The 27,992-nt window shown below is 57.6% G+C and overlaps 1 protein-coding gene across 1 annotated transcript in view; it reads right to left on the bottom strand.

Moving 5' to 3' along the window:
- The window catches only part of LOC140402242 (cation channel sperm-associated auxiliary subunit gamma-like), a 317,982-nt gene that overhangs the window by 45,975 nt on the left and 244,015 nt on the right, over positions 1–27,992 (bottom strand). Inside the window, exons 22-25 of the mRNA XM_072489871.1 lie at positions 9,842–9,898; positions 9,037–9,193; positions 4,637–4,700; positions 4,258–4,356 (exon numbers count right to left, since the gene is read on the bottom strand). Of these exons, the coding sequence (XP_072345972.1) occupies positions 4,258–4,356; positions 4,637–4,700; positions 9,037–9,193; positions 9,842–9,898 (377 nt within the window). The remainder of the gene's footprint in view (positions 1–4,257; positions 4,357–4,636; positions 4,701–9,036; positions 9,194–9,841; positions 9,899–27,992) is intronic.

Here is a 27,992-nt window from a genome sequence, read left to right as displayed (position 1 = left end):
ACAGCAGGAATTAAAAGCAACAGACAAGGAGAGAGAGGCAGTGGAAGAAGCAAAGGAAAAAGAGGGCAGAGAGGGAAAGAAAGAAAAAGAAGGGAAATGGCAAGAATAAAGATAGGTGGCTGGATTCTCCATCGGCGGGATCCTCCATTTCTCTGGCAGTGCACTTGTGCCCGCAGATTTCTCGGCAGCGTGGGAGTCCCCACAACATTGGGAAACCCCATTGGCCAGCTGCCAGGATGGAGCATCCCACTGCCGGTGGGGATTGGTAGAAAACTGGTGTGGAAGGACAGAGAGTTGCGCCCAGAGAATTGGAACTTCAGAAAATAGATCTGAAGGAGAGGGAGTTGGAAAGGCAGAGAGCATATCAATTTAAAAGATTGGAGTTAAAGGCAGAAGTTCAGGAAAGTCCAGAGGACGGAGTTACCCTTCCTAGTCCAAATCCTGGTGGGGATATGTTTAAATATGTTCAAGCACTGTCAAGGTTTGAGGAGAAAGATGTGGAAGCATTATTTTAATCTAAACAACTGAATTGGTTCAATAAAAATTAGTAGGTAGAGCGAGTGAAGTGTTTGCATCATTATCAGAGGAGGTATCTAGGGATTATGGTGAGGTAAGGAAAGCCATTTAAGTGGCTTTGGGGAGAGCATGGCAGCACAGTGGTTAGTACTATGGCTTCACAGCACCAGGATCCCAGGTTCGATTCCCAGTTTGGGTCACTGTCTGTGCGGAGTCTGCACGTTCTCCCCGTGTCTGCGTGGGTTTCCTCCGGGTGCTCCGGTTTCCTCCCACAAGTCCCGAAAGACGGGCCTGTTAGGTGAATTAGACATTCTGAATTCTCCCTCTGTGTACCCGAACAGGCGCCGGAGTGTGGCGACGAGGGGATTTTCACAGTAACTTCATTGCAGTGTTCATGTAAGCCTACTTGTGACAATAAAGATTATTATTAAGTATAAATAAACCACTGCCAGAAGCCTAGAGCCAAATGTTTAGGAATATGAGGATACAAGGGAAGGTCAGACATTGAATTTGAAACTGACTATAGAATATTTTTAAAAGGCAGCACGGTGGCGCAGTGGATTAGCCCCGTAGCCTCATGGCGCCGAGGCCTCAGGTTCAATCCCGGCTCTGGGTCACTGTCCGTGTGAAGTTTGCACATTCTCCCCGTGTTGCATGGGTTTCGTCCCCACAACCAAAAAGATGTGCAGGGTAGGTGGATTGAACACGCTAAATTGCCCCTTAATTGGAAAAAATTAATTGGGTACTCTAAATTTATATTACAAAAAATAAAAAAAGAATTTTTTAAAAATCAAACACAATAATTTTGATAGGTGGATGAGCATTAAAAATAAACCTAAATTATGAAGCTCTAAGGGAATTATTATTCTGGACGAATTTAAAGAATTCTAACCTGCAATAGTGAAAACTCATGTGGAAAAACGTTTGATAAGGTTCCCCACGGTAGGCTATTGCAGAAAATACGGAGGCTGGGGATTGAGGGTGATTTAGAGATGTGGATCAGAAATTGGCTAGCTGAAAGAAGACAGAGGGTGGTGGTTGATGGGAAATGTTCAGAATGGAGTTCAGTCACAAGTGGAGTACCACAAGGATCTGTTCTGGGGCCGTTGCTGTTTGTCATTTTTATCAATGACCTAGAGGAAGGCGCAGAAGGGTGGGTGCGTAAATTTGCAGACGATACTAAAGTCGGTGGTGTTGTCGATAGTGTGGAAGGAAGTAGCAGGTTACAGAGGGATATAGATAAGCTGCAGAGCTGGGCTGAGAGGTGGCAAATGGAGTTTAATGTAGAGAAGTGTGAGGTGATTCACTTTGGAAGGAATAACAGGAATGTGGAATATTTGGCTAATGGAAAAGTTCTTGAAAGTGTGGATGAGCAGAGGGATCTAGGTGTCCATGTACATAGATCCCTGAAAGTTGCCACCCAGGTTGATAGGATGGTGAAGAAGGCCTATGGAGTGTTGGCCTTTATTGGTAGAGGGATTGAGTTCCGGAGTCAGGAGGTCATGTTGCAGCTGTACAGAACTCTGGTGCGGCCGCATTTGGAGTATTGCGTACAGTTCTGGTCACCGCATTATAGGAAGGACGTAGAGGCTTTGGAGCGGGTGCAGAGGAGATTTACCAGGATGTTGCCTGGTATGGAGGGAAAATCTTATGAGGAAAGGCTGATGGACTTGAGGTTGTTTTCGTTGGAGAGAAGAAGGTTAAGAGGAGACTTAATAGAGGCATACAAAATGATCAGGGGGTTGGATAGGGTGGACAGTGAGAGCCTTCTCCCGCGGATGGAAATGGCTGGCACGAGGGGACATAACTTTAAACTGTGGGGTAACAGAGGTCAGAGGTAGGTTCTTTACGCAAAGAGTAGTGAGGCCGTGGAATGCCCTACCTGCTACAGTAGTGAACTCGCCAACATTGAGGGCATTTAAAAGTTTATTGGATAAACATATGGATGATAATGGTATAGTGTAGGTTAGATGGCTTTTGTTTTGGTGCAACATCGTGGGCCGAAGGGCCTGTACTGCGCTGTATTGTTCTATGCTCTATAAAACAGAGATGTAAACTGCTAGGCAGGAAGCAGAAATGGCAGATGATTTTGAATTAGTTCATAAATTAAGTTTTGGTTCTTAACATCATTATCAGTTCATGAAGGATAGATACAGGTGGTCAAGGCAGAGGACTTATAGTTGGAGATATTAAAGAGACTCTGCTTCAGGTTGAAAAGGAAACGTATGAGAGTGGAAGAGAGACAACAAAACTTAAATGTTTTAATTGCAATAAAGTTGGACAAAGTCAGAGTGTTGGTTACTGAAGAAAAGTACTGGGAAGACAGACTCATTAAAATAGGTTAAGTCTGTGGGTTTATTAAAGTAACAAAAGAAACCATTGTTGCAACTGACGAGATGAAAAATGTGTACATCCTGTTCAGGGGTTGGTTGAAAAGCAGGTGTCAAATCTTTTTAAAGATTTTTTTTGTCTGGTTAAGGTTTACTCATATGTACAAGGTGGAGTAGACAATAATGTTAGAATCCGACGGGATACAGAGCAAGGAAATCTTTAACGGTGAGAGATAAGGAGATATGTAGTTAAGAAGGAGTATTCCCAGAAAAGTTGGTAATATGTGGGATTAATGGTGAAGTGAGTAATATTCCATTATGTATGGTAAGGTTAGAGAGTCCAGTGAAAAGTGATTAAGTGATGGTCGGAGTAATAGAGAAATTACCTTTTTCAGTGGTACAGTTTATCCTGGCTAATGATATGGATGGATCAGAAGTGGGAGTGATGCAAAAGTGATGAAAAGGGGATGGAAAGTCAAAGAAATGAGTTGCAAGAAGTATATCCTGGGCTGTTTACAGATTGCGTGATAACAAGATCACAAAACCACAGGTTGCGACGGGAGGACGGGAAATCAAGGAGTAAAGACTGGGGGGCTGAAGTTCAGTTATCAGAAACAATCTTTGACCAGATTGTTGATAAAGAACAAGAGCAGGTGAAGGGTGAAGCTGATATATTTAGTTCAAGAAAGTTGGTGGAATTACAACAGAAGAGCTCAGGGATAAAGCAGTTGTATCAGAAAGCATATACAGAAAAATAATCTGACTGTATATCTCTTTCATTAGAAATAATACGTTAATGAAGAAAATTGAGAAATTTATAGATTCAGGTAGATCAGAAATGGGGAGAAGCTCATCAAGTTATATTACTCATGGGTTTTGGAAAGGAGGTTTTGCGGGTAGCACATGGGGTTCCAGTAGTAGGGCATCTAGGAGTAAGGAAAACGCAAAAAAAATACAAAAAACATTTTTATTGGCCTGGACTGCATAAGGATGTGGTTGAATTTTGTTGTACATGTCACACATCAGGTGATAGGAAACCATCAAGCAGTAATCAAACCAGCACCCTTAATACCCATTCCGGCATTTGAGGAAACTTTTACTAGAGTCTAAGTTGAGTTTGTTTTTGATCTACAAGGGAGTCAAGGGTTAATGGGAGGCAAGCAGGAAAATGGAGTTAAAGCCAAAATCAGATCACTCAGGATTTTATTGGTTGCCGGGGCATGCTCAAGGGGCCGAATGGTTTACACCTGCTTCTATTTCTTATTTTCTTACGATCTTCACACGGTGAGCGAGTGATTGAAGATTTTAGTTGCGTAATAATTCAGGAGTCTTTACTGTTTATGTTGTACCCAAAGGAAATGAAAATGCTTGATATCAGAAACACCCGTGGCAATGAAGTGCTCAACAGTACCTCATGTTCAATGAGTTATACATCAAAATCTCTTCTTCACTGAACATTCTGATGTTGCTTTTTGAGTATGGTCCACCTCCAATGACTTTAAAGGTATACCTAAGAAATTGAACCACAGATAGGTTATTCATGGAGACTGACAAAGGTGACCTATTATTAATGGGTTGTTGTGCTTAAAGGGAGGGGGACTGGGAGGGATTTCCCAGCCGTTCTCACCAGTGGGATCTTGCAGACCCGCCGATGGCTAACCCCAGCTGCGGGTTTCCCGACGGGAAGGTGGATGCGAGGGGAAATCCCGATGGCATAGGTGGGACCAGGGGATCTTGCCGAGGCATCCCTCCCATTATTTCACGAGCTTATTTGTTTTTTTTTCTCTTACCTGCCCCAAAATCGGTCAGATTTCCCAGTCACCATGTCTTGGATCAAGAAAAAGGGGTAAAATGCTGCAAAAATATTGGGAAAAAAACACCAGGGTATAACAAATATCTAGAACAGATAAAATTGATTTTGATTCATACAAGGTGGAATTTGGGGGCCCGTCCCGGTGGGAGCGGGGCTGGAAAATGTGGCGAGCCGTTCAAAAGTTCACTAACTTGGGCAGGATTGGAAAATCCCGCCAGCGATTGGGCCATAAAATTTGGCCCTTAGAATTTGTAACATACATTTGGTTGACAGGCCTTTGGGGTTGCTCATCATAACTGTAGACATTTCCAGTTGAGATGAATGAATGTGTTCCACAAAACAATCAGCCTAAAGCGAAGGTCACAAAGCCTAATTTTCTTAAGCAAAGCACAGGGATTAATTTATTTTGGTTGTAAATCAGACCCGTCCCTGTTTTTAATACATTGAAGTGGGAAGGTTAGGAATGAGTTGTAAGCTTCCAGATGAGGAATTTCCACTGTGGCTTCCTCCCACAAGTCCCGAAAGACATGGGGCTGGATTCTCGGTTCCTGAGACTAAGTGCCGGCGTGAACAGAGAATCCGCGGGGGTTTCATGACAGGAAAATCGGAGCGAACCCTTCACCGTTACCAGTACCAGTGAGGGGCTAGCACCGGTGCCGCGTGAATCAGCAGGTGCCGGGCCGCGCATCCGCCGTAAAACATGGCAGCGGCCGTTTATGAACCCTAACCTGCCAACCGCGACCCCTCAGCCCAACCATGGCCACCCCCCACCAGCCTCCTCAGCCCAGGCAGAAGCCCCCCAACCAGCGTCATGGATCCTGGCCGAGTGTGGCGGTGCCGGCTTGCCGGGTTCCTGACCGCTGGGACCATGTGGCTCGTGCCGTCGGGAACCTGGCCCATCAGGGGCGGAGCATCGCGGGTGGGCCAGCCAGTGGCGTCCCAACGGTGTTGCAACGGCATGCGTCCCGATGATGCTGGTTTGGAGGGGGCGGAGCATCGCAAACCGACGTCAAACCGGCGCCTGCCCCGATTCTGGCGTCGGAATCCATTCTCCGCCGATCCCGAATTTTGGTGTCAGGCTACGGAGAATCCAGCCCGTGCTGTTAGGTGAATTGGACATTCTGAATTCTCCCTCTTTATTAGTAACACAAGTAGGCTTACATTAACACTGCAATGAAGTTACTGGGAAAATCTCCTAGTTGCCACATTCCGGCCCCTTTTCGGGTACACTGAGGGAGAATTCAGAATGTCCAATTCACCTAACAAGCACGTCTTTCGGAACTTGTGGGAGGAAACCGGAGCACCCGGAGGAAACCCACGCAGACATGGAAAGAACGTGCAGACTCCGCACAGACAGGGACCCAAGCCAGGAATCGAACCTTGGACCCTGGCACTGTGAAGCCACAGTGCTAACCACTGTGCTACCGTACCTCATATAATTTAACACACAAAAAGGAGCCCAGTTTTGGGAGTGTATAGCGGGAACTTTCCTGGCACCTGCAGTGCCAAGAAGGGCCCAGTTATCAAACGGGACTGTTGTTTTTCTGGCCTCGGTCGATAATGCCCTGCCAAGGCCGCACTTGCCTCAGCTTGTCAATGCAGCAAGAGATTTGGGTGACATTTTTAAATGCAGCCCTGATCTCTTGACCCCCTTGGATATCACACAGCGGCCACCAGACCTGCCCCCCCCCCCCCACTTCCCCAACTTACCTCTCAGGTAGTCCTTGGTCCCCCACCACTCCCACCCCCACCCCAGCTTTAAGGGCAGGGCTCCCCCATGCCTAATACCTGGCACTGCAAACCTGACATCTGGGCACCATAGGGCCATAAGACATAAGAGCATATTTAGACCATTCGGCCCATCGAATCTGCTCCGCCATTCAATCATGGCTGATAGGTTCATCATCCCCATTCTCCTGCCTTCTCCCCATAACCCCTCACCCCCTTATTAACCAAGAACCTATCTATCTCTGTCTTAAAGACACTCAGTGACTTGGATTCCACAGCCTTCTGCGGCAAAGAGTTGCACAGATTCACCACCCACTGGCAGAAACAATTCCTCCTCATCTCAGTTTCAAAGGATCGTCCCTTCAGTCTGAGGCTGTGCCCTCGGGTTCTAGTTTCTCCTACCAGTGGAAATAACCTCTCTCCGTCCACTCCATCCAGGCCTCTCAGTATTCTGTAAGTTTCAATGAGATCCTTCCCCCCCATCCTTCTAAACTCCATCAAGTACAGACCCAGAGTCCTCAACCCTTCCTCATACGACAAGTCCTTCATTCCGGGGATCATTCTTGTGAACCTCCTCTGGACCCTTTCCAAGGTCAGCACATCCTGCCTTATCCTGCACATCGGCACTCAAAACTGCGAGCCTGGCAGAGCCACCCGGGAACCCTGGAACGTTGGCAGTGTGTAGTCAATGATGCCCTACACATGGGGAAAGCTGCCCACTGTTGCAAATCGCTGAGCTCTCTCCTTCAATGGGGAAGATGATGTATTGGTCAGTTGTGATGAACAGGGCAGCAATGACCTGCTTAATGCAGATGTGTACTTCACATTTGGATGTGGGTGTTCTCCTGCTGCAGGCTGAGAACTGTGTTGACCTTGAGTATCCTCCACCCTGGATCAGTAGGCAGTAGGTACATTTGCCAAGGAGATGCCTAGGTACTGCACAATCGGATTTCAAATAGTGACTCTGAAACATACTCATGAGGTATGGCCTCCTATAGTTAGCGCCCCTCACCTAATGTCCCCGAAACTGTGCTGACAGCCCTCCTGAGTAAACGTTTTGTGCAGTTAAAATTGTGTTACTAGAATCTTTATTGTCACAAGTAGGCTTACATTAACACTGCAATGAAGTTACTGTGAAAATCCCCTAGTCGCCACATTCCGGCGCCTGTTCGGGTACACAGAGGGAGAATTCAGAATGTCCAATTCACCTAACAAGCACGTCTTTCGGGACTTGTGGGAGGAAACCGGAGCACCCGGAGGCAACCCACGTAGACATGGGGAGAACGTGCAGACTCCGCACAGACAGTGACCCAAGCCGGGAATCGAACCTGGGACCCTGGCGCTGTGAAGCAACAGTGCTAACCACTGTGCTACCATGCCACCTATTAGGTGACAATGCACTGAGAACATGCGCAAATTTCCTGATATTATAACCATTCACCCACTCCATTCTCGCTGTATGGGGTGTGATAAAAGCAGGCTTTGAATAAACAGTAAATAAATCTAAAATTTAAGTGGAAAATACAAATAATACTTCATAAAACTTGAACCAGAAATCTTCCAATCTATTTTACAACAGAACTATGTTGATGTGTTAACTCACTAACAGTAATGTGAAAGAATAAAGTTTTGTTGTTGGAAACAAGCCAAAGTAAACTTACAACAGTGCAGTGGAAGCAGGTAATTCACTACTCAGGGAGAAAATATCTTAAAGGATACATTTCTTAGAGCCAAATTACATAACATCATCATACAACAGCAAAATACTGCAGAAGCTGCAAATCTGAATTTAGAAAAAAAACTCAGGCAGTCCGGCAGCACCTTTGGAGAGTAACAGAGAAGGGTCTTTGATCTGCTCCTCTACAAATAACGCCTGACGGGTGAATTTTCCACAGCTTTTTTATTCTTATCAGATAAACAATCCCTTTTCTTCATGAATAACAAAGACGGAGGGCACTAAGGCTCATTTAACGTCCTGCTAGCCTGGCGGTGCCAGGGTGCCCATGTGGCACTGCCAGGCATCGGGACTGCCAGGGTACCATCCTCCCCTCCCCCGATCGCCTGGATGAGCCCTCCACAAATGCCGGTACGCCTTGTCCACATTTGCTAAACGCCGCCTGCTCGGTCTCCGTGGCGAGCCTGTTAAATCCCGTGCCTCGGTTAACTTTGGCACAAACATTTTTAAATGAGCTTTACTGCACACTTAGATGTGCAAATCTGGATCCCACCCATTGGGGGCGGGATCCAGATCACGACGCCTCACGAGATCTCGTTATCTCTCGCAAGGCGTAACGAGCTGTGTAAATCACGTGAGAGGCCTCTTGTGAGATTTACCGGTCTCGTCACGTTCCGAGACGGGCGCAACAAGGCCGTTAGATCACATTTTAAGCGCGGTTGAATAGCGGTGTGGATCTCACCCAAAAAGCCAGCAAGAAACACCCCGCTAAACTCGCCCAAAATGACACTTTGAAATATTTTGGTTGAATCGCTATTTTTGCGTGGAGAATGAATAAATGAGAAAGTTTCCTCACATAACTAGAAAATTAATTTACTTTTAAAGCATTTGAGATGTTTTGGAAAATGAAATGCAATCTAAAAAAGTAAGTATTCCTTGCAACGGATGGTTTTGCAAAGGTGCAATGCACTTACGGATTTCATAGTAGAAGCATGGAACTTCTAAGTTAGTCTCGATACAGTCAAAGTATATATTATTTTTGTTGGTGCTATACTGAAGGGTGTAGGAAATATCAAAAGCAAGTCTGTTTCCAGGTGGGCATCCGACATAGACTTTCAATCGTGCATCACCCTGTGAATTACAAAGAGCTCATTGACAATCGTTTCTTTTTATGTTGAGGCTATATCAAATACATAATGAATGGTCTCCAAGTGCTCATGGGAATACATAAAGTAGCGCGGTGAATGAAGAGTTACAAGCAATGTTTCCTCTAAGAAGCACGGACAAGTGCCACGCAAGTGGCACTCAAGTTGGGGCCTTTAAATTACCACATGAATGCAGAAAAATTCAACGGTGCACCAAATCACCTGTGAAGTACAAAAGAAATTAGAGGGGATGACGGTAGCACTGCTGCCTCACAGCATCAGGGACCCGGGTTCAATTCCGATCTCGGGTGTCTGTGTGGAGTTTGCACGTTCTCCCCATGTCTGCGTGGGTTTCCTCCGAGTGCTCCGGTTTCCTCCCACAGTCCAAAGATGTGCAGGTTAGGGGGGTTATGGGGTTACAGAGGTAGGTTGGGGCAGTGGGCCTAGATAGGAGACTCTTTCAGATGGTCGGTGCAGACACGATGGGCCGAATGGCCTCCTTCTGCCCTGTAGGAATTCTATGATTCCATTCTATGATTCTATAACATTTACATGGTATTGTTATCACAAGTTTCTTCTGAGGTACTTAACAATTGTTTTTTGACAAACAAAAAGTAGGTTTAACTGTTGTTACCTGCATTTCAGTCTTGTGATTATGTTCCCGGAAGCAGGCAAGGTCAGAATTCACCACCTGAGAAAGAGGTTACATTTTTAATCAACCAAAGTTCCTCTACATATCAAGAGTTAGTGTGGCAGCTGACCCCCATTGATTCCCCATGATGGCAGAAAATCGGGTTTGCAAACTTAATATGGGCAGCACGGTAGCACAAGTGATTAGCACTGTGGCTTCACAGCGCCAGGGTCCCAGGTTCGATTACCCGCTGCGTCACTGTCTGTGCGGAGTCTGCACATTCTCCCCGCGTCTGGGTGGGTTTCCACCGGGTTCTCCGGTTTCCTCCCACAGTCCAAAGTGGATTGGCTATGATAAATTGCCCTTTGTGAGCAAAAAGGTTAGGAGGGGTTATTGGGTTACAGGGATAGGGTGGAAGTGAGGGCTTAAGTGGGTCGGTGCAGACTTGTTGGGCCGAAGGGCCTCCTTCTGCACTGTATGTTCTATGTTCTATTTTCCTGTAACGCTTTGTGAAACATGGGCAATATACTGAGCCTTGTGCACATGTTTGTTGCACCGAACCTAACACTGTACATGAGTTTCCCGGGGCTATTTCAATCTTCATTCTTTATTCACCATTTCTAGGCCAGTAAGAATTCGATGCTATACTTTAGCAGTGGTGAAAGGTCACTGATTCATTGAACCGTTACAGTGTAAGAGGCCATTCAGCCCATCAAGTCTGCACTGCTCTTTGAATCTACCTAGACCCACTCTCCTGTTTCATCCCCTTACCCTTGCACACTCTCTCTTTTCAGTCAACAATCCAATTCCCTTTTGAATGGCTCGATCAAGCCTGTCTTTGGGTACACGCATAGGAGGTATCTGTGTGTCACTCCAGTTGAGTTACACCTCATGGACCATGCAAGAAGACCTAGTGATGCCTCACACTTTTAGACATCAGGCAGGCTTTCAGCAATGCCAGGAAGTGAGCATGCGGCCCATTTCATCACTGACATTTTAAATTAGTGCAATTGAGTGATTTAATTCTTGGGCCGGAATTCTCGGGTTTCCCGGCGGCCTGGGGTGACTTTCGTGGGAAATCCTATTGACAGCGACGGGAACAGAATCCCATCGCCAGCGAACAACGCGCCACTTCCCACTGCCGAGAAATACGCTGCTGGGAGACCAGATGTGCTCCCTCAAAGCGACAGCCTCTGCCCAGCTGTCTCAGAGCGACAGCCTCTGCCCAGCTGTCTCAGAGCGACAGCCTCTGCCCAGCTGTCTCAGAGCGACAGCCTCTGCCCAGCTGTCTCAGAGCGACAGCCTCTGCCCAGCTGTCTCAGAGCGACAGCCTCTGCCCAGCTGTCTCAGAGCGACAGCCTCTGCCCAGCTGTCTCAGAGCGACAGCCTCTGGCCAGCTGTCTCAGAGCGACAGCCTCTGCCCAGCTGTCTCAGAGCGACAAGCTCTGCCCAGCTGTCTCAGAGCGACAGCCTCTGCCCAGCTGTCTCAGAGCGACAGCCTCTGCCCAGCTGTCTCAGAGCGACAGCCTCTGCCCAGCTGTCTCAGAGCGACAGCCTCTGCCCAGCTGTCTCAGAGCGACAGCCTCTGCCCAGCTGTCTCAGGGCGACAGCCTCTGCCCAGCTGTCTCAGAGCGACAGCCTCTGCCCAGCTGTCTCAGGGCGACAGCCTCTGCCCAGCTGTCTCAGGGCGACAGCCTCTGCCCAGCTGTCTCAGAGCGACAGCCTCTGCCCAGCTGTCTCAGAGCGACAACCTCTGCCCAGCTGTCTCAGAGCGACAGCCTCTGCCCAGCTGTCTCAGAGCGACAGCCTCTGCCCAGCTGTCTCAGAGCGACAGCCTCTGCCGAACTGTCTCAGAGCGACAGCCTCTGCCCAGCTGTCTCAGAGCGACAGCCTCTGCCCAGCTGTCTCAGAGCGACAGCCTCTGACCAGCTGTCTCAGAGCGACAGCCTCTGCCCAGCTGTCTCAGAGCGACCGCCTCTGCCCAGCTGTCTCTGGGCGACAGCCTCTGCCCAGCTGTCTCAGAGCGACAGCCTCTGCCGAACTGTCTCAGGGCGACAGCCTCTGCCCAGCTGTCTCAGGGCGACAGCCTCTGCCCAGCTGTCTCAGAGCGACAGCCTCTGCCCAGCTGTCTCAGAGCGACAGCCTCTGCACAGCTGTCTCAGAGCGACAGCCCCTGCCCAGCTGTCTCAGAGCGACAGCCTCTGCCGAACTGTCTCAGAGCGACAGCCTCTGCCCAGGTGTCTCTGAGCGACAGCCTCTGCCCAGCTGTCTCAGAGCCACAGCCTCTGCCCAGCTGTCTCAGAGCGACAGCCTCTGCCCAGCTGTCTCAGAGCGACAAACTCTGTCCAGCTGTCTCAATGCGACAGCCTCTGCCCAGCTGTCTCAGAGCGACAGCCTCTGCCGAACTGTCTCAGAGCGACAGCCTCTGCCCGGCTGTCTCAGAGCGACAGCCTCTGCCCAGCTGTCTCAGATCGACAGCCTCTGCCCAGCTGTCTCAGAGCGACAGCCTCTGCCCAGATGTCTCAGTGCGACAGCCTCTGCCCAGCTGTCTCAGGGCGACAGCATCTGCCCAGCTGCCTCAGAGCGACAGCCTCTGCCCAGCTGTTTCAGGGCGACAGCCTCTGCCCAGCTGTCTCAGGGCGACAGCCTCTGCCCAGCTGTCTCAGAGCGACAGCCTCTGCCGAACTGTCTCAGAGCGACAGCCTCTGCCCAGCTGTCTCAGAGCCACAGCCTCTGCCCGGCTGTCTCAGAGCGACAGCCTCTGCCCGGCTGTCTCAGAGCGACAGCCTCTGCCGAGCTGTCTCAGGGCGACAGCCTCTGCCCAGCTGTCTCAATGCGACAGCCTCTGCCCAGCTGTCTCAGAGCGACAGCCTCTGTCCAGCTGTTTCAGGGCGACAGCCTCTGCCCAGCTGTCTCAGAGCGACAGCCTCTGCCCAGCTGTCTCAGAGCGACAGCCTCTGCCCAGCTGTCTCAGAGCGACAGCCTCTGCCCAGCTGTCTCAGAGCGACAGCCTCTGCCCAGCTGTCTCAGAGCGACAGCCTCTGCCCAGTTGTCTCAGAGCGTCAGCCTCTGCCCAGCTGTCTCAGAGCGACAGCCTCTGCCCGGCTGTCTCAGAGCGACAGCCTCTGCCCAGCTGTCTCAGAGCGACAGCCTCTTCCCAGCTGTCTCAGGGCGACAGCCTCTGCCCAGCTGTCTCAGAGCGTCAGCCTCTGCCCAGCTGTCTCAGAGCGACAGCCTCTGCCGAACTGTCTCAGAGCGACAGCCTCTGCCGCGCTGTCTCAGAGCGACAGCCTCTGCCCAGCTGTCTCAGAGCGACAGCCTCTGCCGCGCTGTCTAAGAGCGACAGCCTCTGCCCAGCTGTCTCAGAGCGACAGTCTCTGCCCAGCTGTCCCAGAGCGACAGTCTCTGCCCAGCTGTCCCAGAGCGACAGCCTCTGCCCAGCTATCTCAGAGCGACAGCCTCTGCCCAGCTGTCTCAGGGCGACAGCCTCTGCCCAGCTGTCTCAGAGCGACAGCCTCTGCCCAGCTGTCTTAGAGCGACAGCCTCTGCCCAGCTGTCTCAGAGCGACAGCCTCTGCCCAGCTGTCTCAGAGCGACAGCCTCTGCCCAGCTGTCTCAGGGCGACAGCCTCTGCCCAGCTGTCTCAGAGCGACAGCCTTTGCCCAGCTGTCTCAGAGTGACAGCCTCTGCCCAGCTGTCTCAGGGCGACAGCCTCTGCCCAGCTGTCTCAGAGCGACAGCCTCTGCCCAGCTGTTTCAGGGCGACAGCCTGTGCCCAGCTGTCTCAGGGCGACAGCCTCTGCCCAGCTGTTTCAGGGCGACAGCCTCTGCCCAGCTGTCTCAGAGCGACAGCCTCTGCCCAGCTGTCTCAGAGCGACAGCCTCTGCCCAGCTGTCTCAGAGCGATAGCGTCTGCCCGGCTGTCTCAGAGCGACAGCCTCTGCCCAGCTGTCTCAGAGCGACAGCCTCTGCCGAACTGTCTCAGAGCGACAGCCTCTGCCGCGCTGTCTCAGAGCAACAGCCTCTGCCCGGCTGTCCCAGAGCGACAGCCTCTGCCCAGCTGTCTCAGAGCGACAGCCTCTGCCCAGCTGTCTCAGGGCGACAGCCTCTGCCCAGCTGTCTCAGGGCGACAGCCTCTGCCCAGCTGTCTCAAAGCGACAGCCTCTGCCGCGCTGTCTCAGAGTGACAGCCTCTGCCGAACGGTCTCAGGGCGACAGCCTCTGCCCAGCTGTCTCAGAGCGACAGCCTCTGCCCAGCTGTCTCAGGGCGACAGCCTCTGCCCAGCTGTCTCAGAGCGACAGCCTCTGCCCAGCTGTCTCAGAGCGACAGCCTCTGCCCAGCTGTCTCAGGGCGACAGCCTCTGCCCAGCTGTCTCAGAGCGACAGCCTCTGCCCAGTTGTCTCAGGGCGACAGCCTCTGCCCAGCTGTCTCAGGGCGACAGCCTCTGCCCAGCTGTCTCAAAGCGACAGCCTTTGCCCAGCTGTCTCAGAGCGACAGCCCCTGCCCAGCTGTCTCAGAGCGACAGCCTCTGCCGAACTGTCTCAGAGCGACAGCCTCTGCCCAGCTGTCTCAGGGCCACAGCCTCTGCCCAGCTGTCTCAGAGCGACAGCCTCTGCCGAACTGTCTCAGGGCGACAGCCTCTGCCCAGCTGTCTCAGGGCGACAGCCTCTGCCCAGCTGTCTCAGGGCGACAGCCTCTGCCCAGCTGTCTCAGAGCGACAGCCTCTGCCCAGCTGTCTCAGAGTGACAGCCTCTGCCCAGCTGTCTCAGAGCGACAGCCTCTGCCCAGCTGTCTCAGAGTGACAGCGCTGCCCGGCTATCTCAGAGCCACAGCCTCTGCCCAGCTGTCTCAGAGCGACAGCCTCTGCCCAGCTGTCTCAGAGCGACAGCCTCTGCCCATCTGTCTCAGAGCGACAGCCTCTGCCCAGCTGTCTCAGAGCGACAGCCTCTGCCCAGCTGTCTCAGAGCGTCAGCCTCTGCCCAGCTGGCTCAGAGCGACAGCCTCTGCCCAGCTGTCTCAGGGCGACAGCCTCTGCCCAGCTGTCTCAGAGCGACAGCCTCTGCCCAGCTGTCTCAGGGTGACAGCCTCTGCCCAGCTGTCTCAGAGCGACAGCCTCTGCCGAACTGTCTCAGAGCGACAGCCTCTGCCGCGCTGTCTCAGAGCGACAGCCTCTGCCCAGCTGTCCCAGAGCGACAGCCTCTGCCCAGCTGTCCCAGAGCGACAGCCTCTGCCCAGCTGTCCCAGAGCGACAGCCTCTGCCCAGCTGTCTCAGGGCGACAGCCTCTGCCCAGCTGTCTCAGAGCGACAGCCTCTGCCCAGCTGTCTCAGAGCCACAGCCTCTGCCCAGCTGTCTCAGAGCGACAGCCTCTGCCCAGCTGTCTCAGAGCGACAGCCTCTGCCCAGCTGTCTCAGGGCGACAGCCTCTGCCCGGCTGTCTCAGAGCGACAGCCTCTGCCCGGCTGTCTCAGAGCGACAGCCTCTGCCCAGCTGTCTCAGAGCGACAGCCTCTGTCGAACTGTCTCAGAGCGACAGCCTCTGCCCAGCTGTCTCAGAACAACAGCCTCTGCCCAGCTGTCTCAGAGCGACAGCCTCTGCCCAGCTGTCTCAGAGCGACAGCCTCTGCCCAGCTGTCTCAGAGCGACAGCCTCTGCCCAGCTGTCTCAGAGCGACAGCCTCTGCCCGGCTGTCTCAGAGCGACAGCCTCTGCCCAGCTGTCTCAGAGCGACAGCCTCTGCCCAGCTGTCTCAGAGCGACAGCCTCTGCCCAGCTGTCTCAGAGCGACAGCCTCTGCCCAGCTGTCTCAGGGCGACAGCCTCTGCCCGGCTGTCTCAGAGCGACAGCCTCTGCCCAGCTGTCTCAGAGCGTCATCCTCTGCCCAGCTGGCTCAGAGCGACAGCCTCTGCCCAGCTGTCTCAGGGCGACAGCCTCTGCACAGCTGTCTCAGAGCGACAGCCTCTGCCCAGCTGGCTCAGAGCGACAGCCTCTGCCCAGCTGTCTCAGAGCGACAGCCTCTGCCCAGCTGTCTCAGAGCGACAGCCTCTGCCCAGCTGTTTCAGGGCGACAGCCTCTGCCCAGCTGTCTCAGAGCGACAGCCTCTGCCCAGCTGTCTCAGAGCGACAGCCTCTGCCCAGCTGTCTCAGAGCGACAGCCTCTGCCCAGCTGTCTCAAAGCGACAGCCTCTGCCGAACTGTCTCAGGGCGACAGCCTCTGCCCAGCTGTCTCAGAGCGACAGCCTCTGCCCAGCTGTCTCAGAGCGACAGCCTCTGCCCAGCTGTCTCAGGGCGACAGCCTCTGCCCAGCTGTCTCAGAGCGACAGCCTCTGCCCAGCTGTCTCAGGGCGACAGCCTCTGCCCAGCTGTCTCAGAGCGACAGGCTCTGCCCGGCTGTCTCAGAGCGACAGCCTCTGCCCAGCTGTCTCAGGGCGACAGCCATTGCCGAACTGTCTCAGGGCGACAGCCTCTGCCCAGCTGTCTCAGGGCGACAGCCTCTGCCCAGCTGTCTCAGGGCGACAGCCTCTGCCGAACTGTCTCAGAGCGACAGCCTCTGCCCAGCTGTCTAAGAGCGACAGCCCCTGCCCAGCTGTCTCAGAGTGACAGCCTCTGCCCAGCTGTCTCTGAGCGACAGCCTCTGCCCAGCTGTCTCAGAGCGACAGCCTCTGCCCAGCTGTCTCAGAGCGACAGCCCCTGCCCGGCTGTCTCAGAGCGACAGCCTCTGCCCGGCTGTCTCAGAGCGACAGCCTCTGCCCAGCTGTCTCAGAGCGACAGCCCCTGCCCAGCTGTCTCAGAGCGACAGCCTCTGCCCGGCTGTCTCAGAGCGACAGCCTCTGCCCAGCCGTCTCAGAGCGACAGCCTCTGCCCAGCTGTCTCAGAGCGACAGCCTCTGCCCGGCTGTCTCAGAGCGACAGCCTCTGCCGAACTTTCTCAGGGCGACAGCCTCTGCCCAGCTGTCTCAGAGCGACAGCCTCTGCCCAGCTGTCTCAGAGCGACAGCCTCTGCCCGGCTGTCTCAGAGCGACAGCCTCTGCCCGGCTGTCTCAGAGCGACAGCCTCTGCCGAACTTTCTCAGGGCGACAGCCTCTGCCCAGCTTTCTCAGGGCGACAGCCTCTGCCCAGCTGTCTCAGGGCGACAGCCTCGGCCCAGCTGTCTCAGAGCGACAGCCTCTGCCCAGCTGTCTCAGAGTGACAGCCTCTGCCCAGCTGTCTCAGAGCGACAGCCTCTGCCCAGCTGTCTCAGAGCCACAGCCTCTGCCCGGCTGTCTCAGAGCCACAGCCTCTGCCCAGCTGTCTCAGGGCGACAGCCTCGGCCCAGCTGTCTCAGAGCGACAGCCTCTGCCCAGCTGTCTCAGAGCGACAGCCTCTGCCCAGCTGTCTCAGAGCGACAGCCTCTGCCCAGCTGTCTCAGAGCGTCAGCCTCTGCCCAGCTGGCTCAGAGCGACAGCCTCTGCCCAGCTGTCTCAGGGCGACAGCCTCTGCACAGCTGTCTCAGAGCGACAGCCTCTGCCCAGCTGGCTCAGAGCGACAGCCTCTGCCCAGCTGTCTCAGAGCGACAGCATCTGCCCAGCTGTCTCAGAGCGACAGCCTCTGCCCAGCTGTTTCAGGGCGACAGCCTCTGCCCAGCTGTCTCAGAGCGACAGCCTCTGCCCAGCTGTCTCAGAGCGACAGCCTCTGCCCAGCTGTCTCAGAGCGACAGCCTCTGCCCAGCTGTTTCAGGGCGACAGCCTCTGCCCAGCTGTCTCAGAGCGACAGCCTATGCCCAGCTGTCTCAGAGCGACAGCCTCTGCCCGGCTGTCTCAGAGTGACAGCCTCTGCCCAGCTGTCTCAGAGCGACAGCCTCTGCCCAGCTGTCTCAGGGCGACAGCCTCTGCCCAGCTGTCTCAGAGCGACAGCCTCTGCCGAACTGTCTCAGAGCGACAGCCTCTGCCGCGCTGTCTCAGAGCGACAGCCTCTGCCCAGCTGTCTCAGAGCAACAGCCTCTGCCGAACTGTCTCAGAGCGACAGCCTCTGCCGCGCTGTCTCAGAGCGACAGGCTCTGCCCAGCTGTCCCAGAGCGACAGCCTCTGCCCAGCTGTCCCAGAGCGACAGCCTCTGCCCTGCTGTCCCAGAGCGACAGCCTCTGCCCAGCTGTCCCAGAGCGACAGCCACTGCCCAGCTGTCTCAGGGCGACAGCCTCTGCCCAGCTGTCTCAGAGCGACAGCCTCTGCCCAGCTGTCTCAGGGCGACAGCCTCTGCCCAGCTGTCTCAGAGCGACAGCCTCTGCCCAGCTGTCTCAGAGCGACAGCCTCTGCCCAGCTGTCTCAGGGCGACAGCCTCTGCCCGGCTGTCTCAGACCGACAGCCTCTGCCCGGCTGTCTCAGAGCGACAGCCTCTGCCCAGCTGTCTCAGAGCGACAGCCTCTGTCAAACTGTCTCAGAGCGACAGCCTCTGCCCAGCTGTCTCAGAACAACAGCCTCTGCCCAGCTGTCTCAGAGCGACAGCCTCTGCCCAGCTGTCTCAGAGCGACAGCCTCTGCCCAGCTGTCTCAGAGCGACAGCCTCTGCCCAGCTGTCTCAGGGCGACAGCCTCTGCCCAGATGTCTCAGAGCGACAGCCTCTGCCCAGCTGTCTCAGAGCGACAGCCTCTGCCCAGCTGTCTCAGAGCGACAGCCTCTGCCCAGCTGTCTCAGAGCGACAGCCTCTGCCCGGCTGTTTCAGAGCGACAGCCTCTGCCCGGCTCTCTCAGAGCGACAGCCTCTGCCCGGCTGTCTCAGAGCGACAGCCTCTGCCCAGCTGTCTCAGAGCGACAGCCTCTGCCCAGCTGTCTCAGAGCGACAGCCTCTGCCCAGCTGTCTCAAAGCGACAGCCTCTGCCGAACTGTCTCAGGGCGACAGCCTCTGCCCGGCTGTCTCAGGGCGACAGCCTCTGCCCAGCTGTCTCAGAGCGACAGCCTCTGCCCAGCTGTCTCAAAGCGACAGCCTCTGCCGAACTGTCTCAGGGCGACAGCCTCTGCCCAGCTGTCTCAGAGCGACAGCCTCTGCCCAGCTGTCTCAGAGCGACAGCCTCTGCCCAGCTGTCTCAGAGCGACAGCCTCTGCCCAGCTGTCTCAGGGCGACAGCCTCTGCCCAGCTGTCTCAGAGCGACAGCCTCTGCCCAGCTGTCTCAAAGCGACAGCCTCTGCCGAACTGTCTCAGGGCGACAGCCTCTGCCCAGCTGTCTCAGAGCGACAGCCTCTGCCCAGCTGTCTCAGAGCGACAGCCTCTGCCCAGCTGTCTCAGGGCGACAGCCTCTGCCCAGCTGTCTCAGAGCGACAGCCTCTGCCCAGCTGTCTCAGGGCGACAGCCTCTGCCCAGCTGTCTCAGAGCGACAGCCTCTGCCCGGCTGTCTCAGAGCGACAGCCTCTGCCCAGCAGTCTCAGAGCGACAGCCCCTGCCCAGCTGTCTCAGAGTGACAGCCTCTGCCCAGCTGTCTCAGGGCGACAGCCTCTGCCCAGCTGTCTCAGGGCGACAGCCTCTGCCCAGCTGTCTCAGAGCGACAGCCTCTGCCCAGCTGTCTCAGGGCGACAGCCTCTGCCCAGCTGTCTCAGAGCGACAGCCCCTGCCCAGCTGTCTCAGAGCGACAGCCTCTGCCCAGCTGTCTCAAAGCGACAGCCTCTGCCGAACTGTCTCAGGGCGACAGCCTCTGCCCGGCTGTCTCAGGGCGACAGCCTCTGCCCAGCTGTCTCAGAGCGACAGCCTCTGCCCAGCTGTCTCAAAGCGACAGCCTCTGCCGAACTGTCTCAGGGCGACAGCCTCTGCCCAGCTGTCTCAGAGCGACAGCCTCTGCCCAGCTGTCTCAGAGCGACAGCCTCTGCCCAGCTGTCTCAGGGCGACAGCCTCTGCCCAGCTGTCTCAGAGCGACAGCCTCTGCCCAGCTGTCTCAGGGCGACAGCCTCTGCCCAGCTGTCTCAGAGCGACAGGCTCTGCCCGGCTGTCTCAGAGCGACAGCCTCTGCCCAGCTGTCTCAGGGCGACAGCCTCTGCCGAACTGTCTCAGGGCGACAGCCTCTGCCCAGCTGTCTCAGAGCGACAGCCTCTGCCCAGCTGTCTCAGGGCGACAGCCTCTGCCGAACTGTCTCAGAGCGACAGCCTCTGCCCAGCTGTCTCAGAGCGACAGCCCCTGCCCAGCTGTCTCAGAGCGACAGCCTCTGCCCAGCTGTCTCTGAGCGACAGCCTCTGCCCAGCTGTCTCAGAGCGACAGCCTCTGCCCAGCTGTCTCAGAGCGACAGCCCCTGCCCAGCTGTCTCAGAGCGATAGCCTCTGCCCGGCTGTCTCAGAGCGACAGCCTCTGCCCAGCTGTCTCAGAGCGACAGCCCCTGCCCAGCTGTCTCAGAGCGACAGCCTCTGCCCGGCTGTCTCAGAGCGACAGCCTCTGCCCAGCTGTCTCAGAGCGACAGCCTCTGCCCAGCTGTTTCAGGGCGACAGCCTCTGCCCAGCTGTCTCAGAGCGACAGCCTCTGCCCAGCTGTCTCAGAGCGACAGCCTCTGCCCGGCTGTCTCAGAGTGACAGCCTCTGCCCAGCTGTCTCAGAGCGACAGCCTATGCCCAGCTGTCTCAGAGCGACAGCCTCTGCCCGGCTGTCTCAGAGTGACAGCCTCTGCCCAGCTGTCTCAGAGCGACAGCCTCTGCCCAGCTGTCTCAGGGCGACAGCCTCTGCCCAGCTGTCTCAGAGCGACAGCCTCTGCCCAGCTGTCTCAGAGCGACAGCCTCTGCCGAACTGTCTCAGAGCGACAGCCTCTGCCGCGCTGTCTCAGAGCGACAGCCTCTGCCCAGCTGTCTCAGAGCAACAGCCTCTGCCGAACTGTCTCAGAGCGACAGCCTCTGCCGCGCTGTCTCAGAGCGACAGGCTCTGCCCAGCTGTCCCAGAGCGACAGCCTCTGCCCAGCTGTCCCAGAGCGACAGCCTCTGCCCTGCTGTCCCAGAGCGACAGCCTCTGCCCAGCTGTCCCAGAGCGACAGCCTCTGCCCAGCTGTCTCAGAGCGACAGCCTCTGCCCAGCTGTCTCAGGGCGACAGCCTCTGCCCAGCTGTCCCAGAGCGACAGCCACTGCCCAGCTGTCTCAGGGCGACAGCCTCTGCCCAGCTGTCTCAGAGCGACAGCCTCTGCCCAGCTGTCTCAGAGCGACAGCCTCTGCCCGGCTGTCTCAGAGCGACAGCCTCTGCCCAGCTGTCTCAGAGCGACAGCCTCTCCCGAACTGTCTCAGGGCGACAGCCTCTGCCCAGCTGTCTCAGAGCGACAGCCTCTGCCCAGCTGTCTCAGGGCGACAGCCTCTGCCGAACTGTCTCAGGGCGACAGCCTCTGCCGAACTGTCTCAGAGCGACAGCCTCTGCCCAGCTGTCTCAGAGCGACAGCCTCTGCCCAGCTGTCTCAGAGCGACAGCCTCTGCCCAGCTGTCTCAGGGCGACAGCCTCTGCCCAGCTGTCTCAGAGCGACAGCCTCTGCCCAGCTGTCTCAGGGCGACAGCCTCTGCCCAGCTGTCGCAGAGCGACAGGCTCTGCCCGGCTGTCTCAGAGCGACAGCCTCTGCCCAGCTGTCTCAGGGCGACAGCCTCTGCCGAACTGTCTCAGGGCGACAGCCTCTGCCGCGCTGTCTCAGGGCGACAGCCTCTGCCCAGCTGTCTCAGAGCGACAGCCTCTGCCCGGCTGTCTCAGAGCGACAGCCCCTGCCCGGCTGTCTCAGAGCGACAGCCTCTGCCCGGCTGTCTCAGAGCGACAGCCTCTGCCCAGCTGTCTCAGAGCGACAGCCCCTGCCCAGCTGTCTCAGAGCGACAGCCTCTGCCCGGCTGTCTCAGAGCGACAGCCTCTGCCCAGCCGTCTCAGAGCGACAGCCTCTGCCCGGCTGTCTCAGAGCGACAGCCTCTGCCCGGCTGTCTCAGAGCGACAGCCTCTGCCCGGCTGTCTCAGAGCGACAGCCTCTGCCCGGCTGTCTCAGAGCGACAGCCTCTGCCGAACTTTCTCAGGGCGACAGCCTCTGCCCAGGTTTCTCAGGACGACAGCCTCTGCCCAGCTGTCTCAGGGCGACAGCCTCGGCCCAGCTGTCTCAGAGCGACAGCCTCTGCCCAGCTGTCTCAGAGTGACAGCCTCTGCCCAGCTGTCTCAGAGCGACAGCCTCTGCCCAGCTGTCTCAGAGCCACAGCCTCTGCCCGGCTGTCTCAGAGCCACAGCCTCTGCCCAGCTGTCTCAGAGCGACAGCCTCTGCCCAGCTGTCTCAGAGCGACAGCCTCTGCCCAGCTGTCTCAGAGCGACAGCCTCTGCCCAGCTGTCTCAGAGCGACAGCCTCTGCCCAGCTGACTCAGAGCGTCAGCCTCTGCCCAGCTGTCTCAGAGCGACAGCCTCTGCCCAGCTGTCTCAGAGCGACAGCCTCTGCCCAGCTGTTTCAGGGCGACAGCCTCTGCCCAGCTGTCTCAGAGCGACAGCCTATGCCCAGCTGTCTCAGAGCGACAGCCTCTGCCCGGCTGTCTCAGAGTGACAGCCTCTGCCCAGCTGTCTCAGAGCGACAGCCTCTGCCCAGCTGTCTCAGGGCGACAGCCTCTGCCCAGCTGTCTCAGAGCGACAGCCTCTGCCCAGCTGTCTCAGAGCGACAGCCTCTGCCGAACTGTCTCAGAGCGACAGCCTCTGCCGCGCTGTCTCAGAGCGACAGCCTCTGCCCAGCTGTCCCAGAGCGACAGCCTCTGCCCTGCTGTCCCAGAACAACAGCCTCTGCCCAGCTGTCTCAGAGCGACAGCCTCTACCCAGCTGTTTCAGAGCGACAGCCTCTGCCCAGCTGTCTCAGAGCGACAGCCTCTGCCCAGCTGTCTCAGGGCGACAGCCTCTGCCCAGCTGTCTCAGAGCGACAGCCTCTGCCCAGCTGTCTCAGAGCGACAGCCTCTGCCCAGCTGTCTCAGAGCGACAGCCTCTGCCCAGCTGTCTCAGAGCGACAGCCTCTGCCCGGCTGTTTCAGAGCGACAGCCTCTGCCCGGCTCTCTCAGAGCGACAGCCTCTGCCCGGCTGTCTCAGAGCGACAGCCTCTGCCCAGCTGTCTCAGAGCGACAGCCTCTGCCCAGCTGTTTCAGGGCGACAGCCTCTGCCCAGCTGTCTCAGAGCGACAGCCTCTGCCCAGCTGTCTCAGAGCGACAGCCTCTGCCCAGCTGTCTCAGAGCAACAGCCTCTGCCGAACTGTCTCAGAGCGACAGCCTCTGCCGCGCTGTCTCAGAGCGACAGGCTCTGCCCAGCTGTCCCAGAGCGACAGCCTCTGCCCAGCTGTCCCAGAGCGACAGCCTCTGCCCAGCTGTCCCAGAGCGACAGCCTCTGCCCTGCTGTCCCAGAGCGACAGCCTCTTCCCAGCTGTCCCAGAGCGACAGCCTCTGCCCAGCTGCCTCAGGGCGACAGCCTCTGCCCAGCTGTCTCAGAGCGACAGCGTCTGCCCAGCTGTCTCAGGGCGACAGCCTCTGCCCAGCTGTCTCAGAGCGACAGCCTCTGCCCAGCTGTCTCAGGGCGACTGCCTCTGCCCGGCTGTCTCAGAGCGACAGCCTCTGCCCAGCTGTCTCAGACCGACAGCCTCTGTCGAACTGTCTCAGAGCGACAGCCTCTGCCCAGCTGTCTCAAAGCGACAGCCTCTGCCGAACTGTCTCAGGGCGACAGCCTCTGCCCAGCTGTCTCAGAGCGACAGCCTCTGCCCAGCTGTCTCAGAGCGACAGCCTCTGCCCAGCTGTCTCAGGGCGACAGCCTCTGCCCAGCTGTCTCAGAGCGACAGCCTCTGCCCAGCTGTCTCAGGGCGACAGCCTCTGCCCAGCTGTCTCAGAGCGACAGGCTCTGCCCGGCTGTCTCAGAGCGACAGCCTCTGCCCAGCTGTCTCAGGGCGACAGCCTCTGCCGAACTGTCTCAGGGCGACAGCCTCTGCCCAGCTGTCTCAGAGCGACAGCCTCTGCCCAGCTGTCTCAGGGCGACAGCCTCTGCCGAACTGTCTCAGAGCGACAGCCTCTGCCCAGCTGTCTCAGAGCGACAGCCCCTGCCCAGCTGTCTCAGAGTGACAGCCTCTGCCCAGCTGTCTCTGAGCGACAGCCTCTGCCCAGCTGTCTCAGAGCGACAGCCTCTGCCCAGCTGTCTCAGAGCGACAGCCCCTGCCCGGCTGTCTCAGAGCGACAGCCTCTGCCCGGCTGTCTCAGAGCGACAGCCTCTGCCCAGCTGTCTCAGAGCGACAGCCCCTGCCCAGCTGTCTCAGAGCGACAGCCTCTGCCCGGCTGTCTCAGAGCGACAGCCTCTGCCCAGCCGTCTCAGAGCGACAGCCTCTGCCCGGCTGTCTCAGAGCGACAGCCTCTGCCCGGCTGTCTCAGAGCGACAGCCTCTGCCCGGCTGTCTCAGAGCGACAGCCTCTGCCCGGCTGTCTCAGAGCGACAGCCTCTGCCGAACTTTCTCAGGGCGACAGCCTCTGCCCAGCTTTCTCAGGGCGACAGCCTCTGCCCAGCTGTCTCAGGGCGACAGCCTCGGCCCAGCTGTCTCAGAGCGACAGCCTCTGCCCAGCTGTCTCAGAGTGACAGCCTCTGCCCAGCTGTCTCAGAGCGACAGCCTCTGCCCAGCTGTCTCAGAGCCACAGCCTCTGCCCGGCTGTCTCAGAGCCACAGCCTCTGCCCAGCTGTCTCAGAGCGACAGCCTCTGCCCAGCTGTCTCAGAGCGACAGCCTCTGCCCAGCTGTCTCAGAGCGACAGCCTCTGCCCAGCTGTCTCAGAGCGACAGCCTCTGCCCAGCTGTCTCAGAGCGTCAGCCTCTGCCCAGCTGTCTCAGAGCGACAGCCTCTGCCCAGCTGTCTCAGGGCGACAGCCTCTGCACAGCTGTCTCAGAGCGACAGCCTCTACCCAGCTGGCTCAGAGCGACAGCCTCTGCCCAGCTGTCTCAGAGCGTCAGCCTCTGCCCAGCTGGCTCAGAGCGACAGCCTCTGCCCAGCTGTCTCAGGGCGACAGCCTCTGCACAGCTGTCTCAGAGCGACAGCCTCTGCCCAGCTGGCTCAGAGCGACAGCCTCTGCCCAGCTGTCTCAGAGCGACAGCCTCTGCCCGGCTGTCTCAGAGTGACAGCCTCTGCCCAGCTGTCTCAGAGCGACAGCCTCTGCCCAGCTGTCTCAGGGCGACAGCCTCTGCCCAGCTGTCTCAGAGCGACAGCCTCTGCCCAGCTGTCTCAGAGCGACAGCCTCTGCCGAACTGTCTCAGAGCGACAGCCTCTGCCGCGCTGTCTCAGAGCGACAGCCTCTGCCCAGCTGTCTCAGAGCAACAGCCTCTGCCGAACTGTCTCAGAGCGACAGCCTCTGCCGCGCTGTCTCAGAGCGACAGGCTCTGCCCAGCTGTCCCAGAGCGACAGCCTCTGCCCAGCTGTCCCAGAGCGACAGCCTCTGCCCTGCTGTCCCAGAGCGACAGCCTCTGCCCAGCTGTCCCAGAGCGACAGCCTCTGCCCAGCTGTCTCAGAGCGACAGCCTCTGCCCAGCTGTCTCAGGGCGACAGCCTCTGCCCAGCTGTCCCAGAGCGACAGCCACTGCCCAGCTGTCTCAGGGCGACAGCCTCTGCCCAGCTGTCTCAGAGCGACAGCCTCTGCCCAGCTGTCTCAGAGCGACAGCCTCTGCCCGGCTGTCTCAGAGCGACAGCCTCTGCCCAGCTGTCTCAGAGCGACAGCCTCTCCCGAACTGTCTCAGGGCGACAGCCTCTGCCCAGCTGTTTCAGGGCGACAGCCTCTGCCGAACTGTCTCAGAGCGACAGCCTCTGCCCAGCTGTCTCAGAGCGACAGCCTCTGCCCAGCTGTCTCAGAGCGACAGCCTCTGCCCAGCTGTCTCAGGGCGACAGCCTCTGCCCAGCTGTCTCAGAGCGACAGCCTCTGCCCAGCTGTCTCAGGGCGACAGCCTCTGCCCAGCTGTCGCAGAGCGACAGGCTCTGCCCGGCTGTCTCAGAGCGACAGCCTCTGCCCAGCTGTCTCAGGGCGACAGCCTCTGCCGAACTGTCTCAGGGCGACAGCCTCTGCCGCGCTGTCTCAGGGCGACAGCCTCTGCCCAGCTGTCTCAGAGCGACAGCCTCTGCCCGGCTGTCTCAGAGCGACAGCCCCTGCCCGGCTGTCTCAGAGCGACAGCCTCTGCCCGGCTGTCTCAGAGCGACAGCCTCTGCCCAGCTGTCTCAGAGCGACAGCCCCTGCCCAGCTGTCTCAGAGCGACAGCCTCTGCCCGGCTGTCTCAGAGCGACAGCCTCTGCCCAGCCGTCTCAGAGCGACAGCCTCTGCCCGGCTGTCTCAGAGCGACAGCCTCTGCCCGGCTGTCTCAGAGCGACAGCCTCTGCCCGGCTGTCTCAGAGCGACAGCCTCTGCCCGGCTGTCTCAGAGCGACAGCCTCTGCCGAACTTTCTCAGGGCGACAGCCTCTGCCCAGGTTTCTCAGGACGACAGCCTCTGCCCAGCTGTCTCAGGGCGACAGCCTCGGCCCAGCTGTCTCAGAGCGACAGCCTCTGCCCAGCTGTCTCAGAGTGACAGCCTCTGCCCAGCTGTCTCAGAGCGACAGCCTCTGCCCAGCTGTCTCAGAGCCACAGCCTCTGCCCGGCTGTCTCAGAGCCACAGCCTCTGCCCAGCTGTCTCAGAGCGACAGCCTCTGCCCAGCTGTCTCAGAGCGACAGCCTCTGCCCAGCTGTCTCAGAGCGACAGCCTCTGCCCAGCTGTCTCAGAGCGACAGCCTCTGCCCAGCTGACTCAGAGCGTCAGCCTCTGCCCAGCTGTCTCAGAGCGACAGCCTCTGCCCAGCTGTCTCAGGGCGACAGCCTCTGCACAGCTGTCTCAGAGCGACAGCCTCTGCCCAGCTGGCTCAGAGCGACAGCCTCTGCCCAGCTGTCTCAGAGCGTCAGCCTCTGCCCAGCTGGCTCAGAGCGACAGCCTCTGCCCAGCTGTCTCAGAGCGACAGCCTCTGCCCAGCTGTCTCAGAGCGACAGCCTCTGCCCAGCTGTCTCAGAGCGACAGCCTCTGCCCAGCTGTTTCAGGGCGACAGCCTCTGCCCAGCTGTCTCAGAGCGACAGCCTATGCCCAGCTGTCTCAGAGCGACAGCCTCTGCCCGGCTGTCTCAGAGTGACAGCCTCTGCCCAGCTGTCTCAGAGCGACAGCCTCTGCCCAGCTGTCTCAGGGCGACAGCCTCTGCCCAGCTGTCTCAGAGCGACAGCCTCTGCCCAGCTGTCTCAGAGCGACAGCCTCTGCCGAACTGTCTCAGAGCGACAGCCTCTGCCGCGCTGTCTCAGAGCGACAGCCTCTGCCCAGCTGTCTCAGAGCGACAGCCTCTGCCGATCTGTCTCAGAGCGACAGCCTCTGCCGATCTGTCTCAGAGCGACAGCCTCTGCCGCGCTGTCTCAGAGCGACAGGCTCTGCCCAGCTGTCCCAGAGCGACAGCCTCTGCCCAGCTGTCCCAGAGCGACAGCCTCTGCCCTGCTGTCCCAGAGCGACAGCCTCTGCCCAGCTGTCCCAGAGCGACAGCCACTGCCCAGCTGTCTCAGGGCGACAGCCTCTGCCCAGCTGTCTCAGAGCGACAGCCTCTGCCCAGCTGTCTCAGGGCGACAGCCTCTGCCCAGCTGTCTCAGAGCGACAGCCTCTGCCCAGCTGTCTCAGAGCGACAGCCTCTGCCCAGCTGTCTCAGGGCGACAGCCTCTGCCCGGCTGTCTCAGACCGACAGCCTCTGCCCGGCTGTCTCAGAGCGACAGCCTCTGCCCAGCTGTCTCAGAGCGACAGCCTCTGTCAAACTGTCTCAGAGCGACAGCCTCTGCCCAGCTGTCTCAGAACAACAGCCTCTGCCCAGCTGTCTCAGAGCGACAGCCTCTGCCCAGCTGTCTCAGAGCGACAGCCTCTGCCCAGCTGTCTCAGAGCGACAGCCTCTGCCCAGCTGTCTCAGGGCAACAGCCTCTGCCCAGCTGTCTCAGGGCGACAGCCTCTGCCCAGCTGTCTCAGAGCGACAGCCTCTGCCCAGCTGTCTCAGAGCGACAGCCTCTGCCCAGCTGTCTCAGAGCGACAGCCTCTGCCCGGCTGTTTCAGAGCGACAGCCTCTGCCCGGCTCTCTCAGAGCGACAGCCTCTGCCCGGCTGTCTCAGAGCGACAGCCTCTGCCCAGCTGTCTCAGAGCGACAGCCTCTGCCCAGCTGTCTCAGAGCGACAGCCTCTGCCCAGCTGTCTCAAAGCGA

This window comes from Scyliorhinus torazame, chromosome 25 (assembly GCF_047496885.1).
Source record: "Scyliorhinus torazame isolate Kashiwa2021f chromosome 25, sScyTor2.1, whole genome shotgun sequence".
Classification (NCBI taxonomy): domain Eukaryota; kingdom Metazoa; phylum Chordata; class Chondrichthyes; order Carcharhiniformes; family Scyliorhinidae; genus Scyliorhinus; species Scyliorhinus torazame.
Note: the sequence above shows the minus strand (reverse complement) of the source record. Positions and strands in the feature narration are given on the sequence as shown.